The sequence below is a fragment of the Pterocles gutturalis genome, unplaced genomic scaffold, assembly GCF_000699245.1.
Source record: "Pterocles gutturalis isolate BGI_N339 unplaced genomic scaffold, ASM69924v1 scaffold10007, whole genome shotgun sequence".
NCBI lineage: Eukaryota > Metazoa > Chordata > Aves > Pterocliformes > Pteroclidae > Pterocles > Pterocles gutturalis.
This window is the reverse complement of record NW_010110228.1, coordinates 37,615-46,622: the sequence shown is the minus strand read 5'-3', so window position 1 is coordinate 46,622 and position 9,008 is coordinate 37,615. Positions and strand designations below refer to the sequence as shown.

The 9,008-nt window shown below is 46.7% G+C and overlaps 1 protein-coding gene across 1 annotated transcript in view; it reads left to right on the top strand.

The window, feature by feature from the left end:
• Positions 1 to 713: 713 nt before the first annotated feature.
• Positions 714 to 9,008, top strand: part of GCN1L1 (GCN1 general control of amino-acid synthesis 1-like 1 (yeast)) — a gene marked incomplete at its 5' end in the record, with an annotated part of 40,978 nt that continues 32,683 nt past the window's right edge. Inside the window, 14 exons of the mRNA XM_010073266.1 lie at positions 714 to 839; positions 1,852 to 1,954; positions 2,484 to 2,547; positions 3,029 to 3,160; positions 4,334 to 4,442; positions 5,137 to 5,235; positions 5,316 to 5,450; positions 5,946 to 6,014; positions 6,101 to 6,209; positions 6,620 to 6,694; positions 6,951 to 7,079; positions 7,308 to 7,358; positions 7,772 to 7,870; positions 8,109 to 8,282. Of these exons, the coding sequence (XP_010071568.1) occupies positions 714 to 839; positions 1,852 to 1,954; positions 2,484 to 2,547; positions 3,029 to 3,160; positions 4,334 to 4,442; positions 5,137 to 5,235; positions 5,316 to 5,450; positions 5,946 to 6,014; positions 6,101 to 6,209; positions 6,620 to 6,694; positions 6,951 to 7,079; positions 7,308 to 7,358; positions 7,772 to 7,870; positions 8,109 to 8,282 (1,474 nt within the window). The remainder of the gene's footprint in view (positions 840 to 1,851; positions 1,955 to 2,483; positions 2,548 to 3,028; positions 3,161 to 4,333; positions 4,443 to 5,136; positions 5,236 to 5,315; positions 5,451 to 5,945; positions 6,015 to 6,100; positions 6,210 to 6,619; positions 6,695 to 6,950; positions 7,080 to 7,307; positions 7,359 to 7,771; positions 7,871 to 8,108; positions 8,283 to 9,008) is intronic.

Below are 9,008 nucleotides of genomic sequence, written 5' to 3'. Positions count from 1 at the left end.
CTGCTGTGTCCGGGGGGGTTTCCTCTCGCTCGGGGCGCGGGTTGGGGTGTCCCAAGGCGAACCGCCGCTGCCCCGGGCCGGGTGCCCTGCTGCGGGTCCCGTCTGTTCTCTGCGTGCCCGCAGCAGCGTTGCCCGTGTTCTGATCCGAATGAAGAGACAGAGCCAGTGCGTGAAGCCTGGCCCGAGGAGAGCGGGGAGTCGGGGTTTGTGCTGTCTGTGTAGGTCACGAGGCTGCTTGGGAAGCCCTGTGGGGTTATACATTATTTATGTTTTTAATTTCTAGGCTGTTGGGATAGTTTCAATATGTTTTTCATGTCTGTACATCTCCCTGCTTGTGATTAAGCAGCGTGAGCCGGTATGGCTTTGTTGCTTGGTCTGAGTCTGCATGCGGTGAGCTCACAGAAGGTCTGGAAGAAGGTGGTCTCTTGAGTCGTGGCTTGGCCTGTCGGTTCTGACGGTACTGACGTTGGTCCCCTCCACAGAGTACCTGCACCTTGCTGTTCAGAGGTGCAGCCCCGCTTTCACCGGTTTCTGGGGGTTGTTCAGGGCGTGAGGTGGTCACAGGCGCGGGGAGGCGCGGCTCTCCTCTAAACCCCAGCCAGCTGCTGCGCCCGGTCACCCTGCCTGCTGTCCGCAGAACGCTTCGCTGGGAGCAGCTCTGGAGAAGGATGGAGCAGTTTCCTTTTCCCAGTTGCCAGGTTTCTTGTGCTTAGAAAAACTCTTGTGGCAAAACTGGTGGAATTTTGCCTGAAGAGGGGAGGAACAGTTCTGAAGAGTTTCTAAAGGTGCGCCTGTTTGCTTCCCTTCCTAAGGATGATGATGATGAAGACATCAAGTTGGTCAGTTTAAGAGCTGCATTTGAAAAGCCTTTCCTGGAGAGCCGTGTTTTGATTTATGTAACTGCAGAAAACCTGTCACCACAGACCTGGCTGAGCTCTGCACAGCCTGCGTGGAGTCTGGGATCTTGTAGGTCGTGCAAAACTTGGAAGTCTGTGGAAATGGTTTCAGTAGTTGAAGGAGCTGGTTGCTGAGAACTTAAACTTCCTCCTACTCTTCCCAGACAACGTGTCTTGCTGTCTCAACACCACTTGAACACTGAAACAAACTGTTTCCAGGAGTTAAACTCTGAGAGCGCTCTCGGTCCCTTCCCGCTGGCAGATCCAGGCACACGGTAGCGCTGACATGAAGAAAACCATTCAGCTGCGTGATGGGATTTTTCGTTTTTCTTGGGTAACCTTGGGTGCCGCTGATAGTGCGTGGAAGGAATTTGATAGCGAGGCGCAACCTTCTGTAATCTGGCGACTCCAGTTTACAAAATTCCTGCGATGTGGAGATGGAGATGACTAAAGGCGAGCGGTTCGTTCTGCTGTGCCTGGGCACAGAATTTCACAGCTTTTGGCTCGGTTACAGTCAGCCCTGGGTCTTCTGCTGTCAGAAGTCCTCCTTCAGGGTACCTGGGCTTTAGGAGATAACGTACACTCAGAAGCACCTTTGCATTCTTGCAGGGCATTTTTTTAGTGCTTTTAAAGGTCTTTTACTCCAGGCTACTGATCTTACCTCTTGCTCTGTCCTGCGTTCGAGGGGTAAACGGATCTCGCAGAGCGCGAGTGCCATGGCAGGGACCTGGGTAACACACCGAAAGCTGTCATCCTCCAGCCGCAGCGGGAGGTTTCTGAGGTCCGTGTGTGATGTGCAGGGACCCTTTCCCCAGCAGATAAGACCACGAGTGGTCTGATTTGGTTGCTAAGAGGTCGCCTGGTGGCAGATGATGTGTTTTGCTTGCCCTGGTTTGTGTTCTGTCTGTTCATATCAAAGGCAGTCTGATGTTTTTTCCTCTGCGTGTGGTTTTAGATTTCTGATACGCTGAAGCGGTTTGCGGTGAAAGTAACTACAGCCAGCGTGAAGGAACGGAGAGAGATCCTCAGTGAGCTGGGAAAATGCATTTCTGGGAAAGGTAAAGGCTTTGGGGCACTGCGCTGGTTACCAGGGCGGGGAAGAATGTTCAAGTGTTTTGTTCAGAAGGCTGTGTAAAACTTGGGGGTAGTTTTTTGGAGCGGGGCCTGTCAGCATTTGGAGTCTATGCTTTCTGACTGTTTTGGAGGGAACACAGAACTCCAATTACTGGCATGAGTGCTTTTCCAGTTAGTAGAACATCTGTTTATGTAGAGAGAGGAAGAGTATGGAAGATTTTAGGTAGTCTTAATACAGTTAAACAGTTGAAACAAATTTAAAAAAAAAAATTTATTTCTCTCATTTCCTGAAGATGACTGTGCAATAGCATGTGTTCCAATTTTGCCCTTATTTTTACAAATATGTATAAAATGAATAAAAAGAGAGAACTGTAACTCTGAGCCTTGTAAACACTTTCATAGGTGTATAGGGGCCGCGAGCAGTTCACTGATTTCAGTTGTGAAGTAAGTGATGTTTGTGTTTAAGAGCTCATCGGTTTACAGAGACATATTTTGAAACACGATCTGTTACAGACCTTCCAGAGGGCGCAGTGAAAGGCCTTTGCAAGCTCTTCTGCCTTACTCTGCATCGATACCGGTGAGTAAATGGATGTGGAGAGGCTGTCTTAGTTAGTCTATCAGTATTTGTGTAGATATTAGAGCGGCGCGGAGCATCTGGCAATACTGGCATGCTGTGTCACATAGATGTGCGTGACACTGACAGATACCATCGAGTCGTCAGCTCTCACGTTAGGTTTGCCATTAAAAAGTTTTACAACACTTATCTTGTGTTTCACCTTTGATTTTGAAATTAAAGCTTTCATCCTGTGGTTCAGTTTGCAAGAACGAGTGTCTGTGTCCTTGTGAAGCAAGACCAAGGTGCCTGTTAGACATCTTTTAGACACGTAGATTGGATTTCTGTGAGAAACTTCTCCTCTTCTAGGAACAGCAAGGATGAAATAACTGTTAGCTTGGCTGCTGAAATGAGAAAGCGGAGTCCTGTGTGTGATGCAGGTGCAGTAACGTATGTAATGTTGACAGGATTTATAATGTTCACGGAGATATCTTTTTCATTCTAGCGATGCAGCATCCCGCAGAGCCCTGCAGCTGGCGCTTCAGCAGCTCGCAGAATCCCAGCCAGAGGCAACAGCAAAAAACCTCCTGCAGTCGCTTCAGTCTTCAGGGATCGGCGGCAAGGCTGGAGCTCCCAGGTACTGGATGAGTTGCTGGTTGTTGCTCTTGTGTTCAGAATGATTCTCCTGCTAGCGCTTGCCAGAGGTGTTAAAACATTTAGAGAGAAAGCTGTTCATGACCATTCAGATGTTCCTCTCTTACCTCCTTCGTGTCTTCTGGGAAAGCAGAAGGACTGTCCTGTTATTACTGCTGGTGGATTGGGTCTCAGTCACAGCTTTGCCTTTGTTAACCTTCGAGTCTGGAGAGACACGGACCAAACTCTTTTATCAAGAAGCAGACTCCAAAATGATTAGGAAAGGGGATTTCCTCACCCATCTGGTGTTCAGCTGGTGGAATTCAAGACCTTAGTCTAGACAGGGAGATACTGAAATTCGAAGCTGAGCTGAGAAACACGCAGTGCTTCTATTGTGGTAGCTTCTGGAAACACTAGTGGTTCCAAAAGGTGACTTAGGATGTTGTTGAGCTGAAACAGGCCACAGAGTCCCATCCTGTGGTGCCTGCATGGCTGAATAGTGTAGCTTTTCGAAAAATACCTGGTCGTGGTTTAAAGGCTTGCAGTGATACAATATTTACCCTTCAGTCATGGTGGCTGGCCTTGTGCGCAAGGACACTTTCTACCTTCTCTCACTTTGAGGTAGAGATCCGAAGGGGGTGAGGACCCTCAGGGATCTGTGGGCTGGGATCTGTTACCTGAAGTGGAGGGAGGAGGTGAGAGTTGGCAGAAACCAGAGCTGAGCAGTGTGCCAAGAGGGAATGTAAGCTGAGAAACGATCTGGCAGTTTAAGGCTGGGAAGCTCTGGCGGTAAAGATGAGCAGCAGATGAGAAATCTTGAGTCACTTTTTGGGCACTCTCAGTTGGCAAAGTGTTTAACTCTCATTTCTGTAATGCCACCGGGAAGATCCAAAAATGGTCTTTCTTCTGCTGAGGTTTTTCATTCGCAGCAGGAGAGATTTAGCCTCTTTTGTGCCATTCAGAAGTTTAGACTGCTCAACAGGAGCTGAAACACCTAGCTTCTGAGGAGTAATTATTTCCTGTGAAAGCTGAGACTTCAGCTGTATTTTCTGTGATAAATTGCCTCACTCATAAGGTGGTGTTCTGACTTGGGCAAAGATGATTTGTTATGGATTAGTAGGTGTAAGTTCCATACGGGGAGCTGTAGATTTACCTCCTTCTCCCATTTGTACAACAGTAAGAGCAGTGGATCTGCAGCTCTGCTGGCACTCTCCTGGACATGCCTGCTCGTACGCACAGTCTTTCCAACACCTGATAAGAGACAGGGAGAAACATGGGAAAAACTGGTAGGTTCTTTTTGGTTTGCAGAAATATCCTTTCAGAGATAAGGACTTAAATATTTTTAATGTCTTTAAGTTGCTGAAACATTGCAGATAAGTCTGAATGTAACTGATAATGTCATGTTACAATCTTTTTTGCTTTCTGCTGTATTTTGATCTCTCCTATTTTGCTGGAGAAAGCAGGAGGTGTATAAAGCATGAGTGGGGCGGTCTTGCACGTGCGCAGGATTGCTCTGTGGACCGTGGTGTACACCAGTGTTTCTGGACGAGGTGTGCACCTCCGAGGTGCAGTCTGCAGCAGGGCATGAATTCCTTGTGCCTCCTTTGAAGCAGTTACATGTGACATTCTGTCAGATAGTGTCAAGTGGCTTTTTGCTGTCTTTTCACCTACTTTAACAACTTGAACCTGTGACCACAGTCATAGCACCTTGGTATATAGCTGGAGCACATTTTAAGAAGAGATATAATCTGATGCAGGTGGCTTTTTTCAAAGTCAGAGTTTCCAAAACTGTTATGCATGGTGCTGCAAAGTGGTGCATCTGGGATGAAAGTAATGGCAGCTTGTTGGAAGAACTTACACGACCCAAGGACTTTTCCCTAAGCAGATTCAGCTGATTACTGGCATCTGACAGGTCTTGTTTGATAGGAGCTCTCTGAGAACCGGGTGCATGAAGGTTTTCTCGGCTGTTTCCCTTGGCAGGTGGAGGTTCAGTGTTTGCTCCTTTTGGAAGTCCTGGGAGGTTCTCATAAGCAGGCGGTGGATGGGGCTGTGAAGAAGTTGAACAGGCTGTGGAAAGAGGTGATGTATGCCTTATGTGACCATATTCAGCAGCTGTTCTAGGTTCTGTGGTGTTAGCATGCTTTGCTTTTTCTCTTCAGAACCAAGATCTGGTGGATCAGTACCTGTCTGTCATTCTTGGTCTGGAACCGAACCAGAGCTACGCTGCAATGCTGGGGCTTGTGGTGCAGTTTTGCACAGCCCAGAAGGAAATGGATATTATTAAACGATACAAGGTAAATCTGTCGTACTGCTTTGTACTGCTTTTTTTTTTTTTTTTTTTTTTTTTAAATAAGTAGTGTCACTTCTCATCACGGAGAAGGAGGGTGGACAGATGTCTCAGTGGGGTCGATACTTTGCATCTGTCCCTGGTGTCATTATCTGTCAATTCAGTGGTAACGCGCTCCTGACTGAAACAGCTGGGATAGGTTTATAGAGGAGGTGCCAGGTACGCGGCTTTCTGCTGTGGCCTGTGTGTGCAGCTTTCTGCCTTCTCCCCTGGTGCAGGACTGGAAGGCAGCATTTAGCTCTTAGTGTGTTTTGAGTGTTGGGTGAAGGGTAGAGCAGAGAGCACAGATCTCTGCTTGACCGCCTTATGTGAGGATGGAAGCAAAGCTTCTGCTTAGCAGACAGAGGAGAATAGGATGTGGTGTCAAGCCTGGCTTCCTGGTGAGTGTGGAGCTGTGCACAGGTTGTGATGTGGCTCTAATTTGGTGTTTCTCCTTGTTCAGAGTGCTCTTCTGGATTTCTACTTGAAGACCATCCTTATGAGCAAGACAAAGCCTCAGAAGCATGTGCTGGTGAGACATCCTGTTGCAGAGCTGTCTGTGCTTTTGTCCTGTGTGCTGTGTCTGCTGCTGTGCTGAGTGCTTTGTTCCCTTTGCAGGACAGCTGTTGCCCGCTTCTTCGGTACATGTCTCATGCTGAATTCAAGGACTTAGTTTTGCCAACTCTGCAGAAATCCCTGCTGCGGAGTCCTGAGAACGTAATTGAAAGTGAGTCATCTCTCTGCTTTGCTCTGTCAAAGAGCACAGTCAGTCGTTCCTTAGAGGTCTGGAGTGGCTGGGGGAGTGTGTCTCTGGACTGTGCTTTTGGTCCTGTGAGCGCAGGAGGCACGGTGTGTCTGGCATCTACGGGTTGAATGTGGAGAAGCAACATTTGTGGTGTGATCCAAGTGTCTGGGTATGTGATAGCTACTGTTTGCACTGAGGACAGAATTTCACAGCTGAGTGCTAAGAGTGATCCTGAATTAATCTGTTCATTGGGAATAAATTTCAGTGTTTTTTCTTCTTACTCCTTGCTGACCCTATCTGCTCTTGATGTGAACTGTGGGGAAGGGTGTATTAAAATACTAAAACCAGTTACTTAACAAAATGTAATATGCCCTTATCTCTTCTGTCTTCAGCAATCTCTTGCTTGCTCGTATCTGTGAACCTGGATCTCAGCCAGTATGCTCTAGACATTGTGAAAGGTCTGGCCAGTAAGTACTATAACTTCTGGAGGCAACGATGAATTCAGAATAAAGCTTTCTTCCAACTTTCTGGCAGTACCTCTAACAGCGTGATTACTGGTGAAGAGGTTGTTTTATGTGGGAGGGAGGCTGATGCTGTAACTTGGGACTGGAATGGTTCACGTGGCAGTTCCAGAAGCTGAGTCAAGCACATGTAAAGATATGTCTTTGGCAGATTTTTTGCAGCTTGTCTTAAGGAGCTCTTAGCTTATGCATTATTTTCTAGGTCATCTGAAATCCAACAGTGTGCAGATGATGGATGAAGCAGTCGTGGCATTAAAGAACTTGGCTCGACAGTGCAGTGATCCTTCGGCTGTGGAGTCACTGGGCAGACACCTTTTTGCCATCTTAGGGGGTGAGTAAATTGTAGGATAAGCAGTGTTGATGAATAAGGTTTGCCAGCTTCAAGGACTTTTGTGTGTTTTATTTTCTGTTGTTTTTAGCTGCCTGTATGGTAGTGGTAGCTCAGCCTGGAGCAGGGGTAATGGGGCAGCTTGTGTATTTTTAGAGAAGATTCTTGATGTAGCACATAGCTGTTCACGGTCTACAAGTCAGCTGTCACCAATTTGTTTCTTGTTGGCAGGCTCAGAAGGGAAGCTGACAGTAGTTGCTCAGAAGATGAGTGTCCTTTCAGGTGAGGATCCTAACTGCTTCTCTGGTGGAGGAAATTCAGCAGAAGGCTGAATAAAAGGGATCTGTACTTAACCCTCTAGGATTCCCTGCCTGTCATTCCGAATTGGCCGTGGTTAATGTCACAGAGGGTGCTGGATACCCCGTGTCAGTTCTTGACTTTCTTTTCAAAGGAAATAAATGGCTGGTAGGCTAAAATGTTTCATGCAAGGAAGAAAGATGATTTTATCCTGGGTAAAAATGAAGACAGAGGTCCTGCAGTGTTGGTACATGGTGGATGTGACATCCAAATGTAGTGATGGGAGACAGATATGTCTGTGCAAGGACTGAAACGTGAAGGGTTGTCCTTGGTTGTTTTTAGATTTTGCAGCAAGTGCGGGTAGTTTGGGAGCTAATGAGAGAATTCTGTCCTTTCAGGGATTGGCAGCCTTAGTCACCATGTGGTTTCTGGATCCTCCAGCCAAGCTCTGAGTGGAACTGTGGCTGAGCTTTTCATCCCTTTCCTGCAACAAGAAGGTGAGACCTCTTGCCTTTGTCTGGGTTTGCTAAGCTGCTTTTGTCATGAGTGGGATTTTCGCATGGCCTGTTATTCAGGATAAATCCGGATTCTTGCCTGTTGTGTTACAAAATCCGTTGCACAGTGCTGTCTCTCTTAGAAGCACTTGTGTTCTTTTCCTGCCTCCTCCTGGTGTTGTTACCTGCTTTCTGTTTTATGCAATTGCTGTACTGATGTGAGGTCTCTGTCACCTCCTAGTCCATGAAGGCACGTTGGTTCATGCGGTCTCTGTCCTGGCTCTCTGGTGTGTTCGGTTCACCACGGAAGTTCCTAAGAAGCTGGTAGAATGGCTAAAGAAAGCCTTCAGCCTTAAGACCTCCACAGCAGCTGTGAGACATGCCTACCTGCAGTGCATGCTGGCCTCTTTCAAAGGTAAAACCATGCAGCTATTAATAACTGTCTTGACTGTGTAGCTTAAGAGGAATCAACTTTTGTACTTGCTGGTATAAGTGGATAGCTGCATGGATTAAGAAAGATTTTGTAAGGCAGTATCTGTTTATTAACCTCCTTTGTATTTCTCCTTAAACTCCCTTCTCCCTTCAAGCCTCCAAAGATGGTTTGTTTCCTTGTATGACTAGCATCAGTGCCCATCGTGCTGTCTTTTCATTTACCTCCAAAGCAATTTTTGACTGCTTTATTTTTGTCTTACACTTAAACTGTGAGGTTTTTAGCTCAGGGACAATGCTTTTGTTTTATATAGCACCCAGCATGCTGGCATCCTGCTCTGTGGCTTTGGCCTTCAGAAGCTTTAAAAAATAAATTAATGTGTTTGAAGTTAAGATCTTCAGAAATTCTAAACTTTTGGTGATCCTTTTGAGATTTGCTTCTGTTAGTCCTATCCTCTTTGACTTGAGCATTGCATCCACGGGTCAACAGGTGGTCAGTCTGCTGTGAGCTCTCCCTTTCTTGTTGATGCAGTGTGAATCAAAAGGTGGTATGCGTTTGCTTAAGAAGTCAATAACTCAGTGTGTTGTACAGGTACAATGGATGAGCCATCGCTTTCTCAGTATGGATATGAGTGAAATGGTAGTTCTACATTTTTCTGTTGTAGCTACCAGGAATTTCTGGGCTGAAAAAAACCCACTCTAAAACTACTTG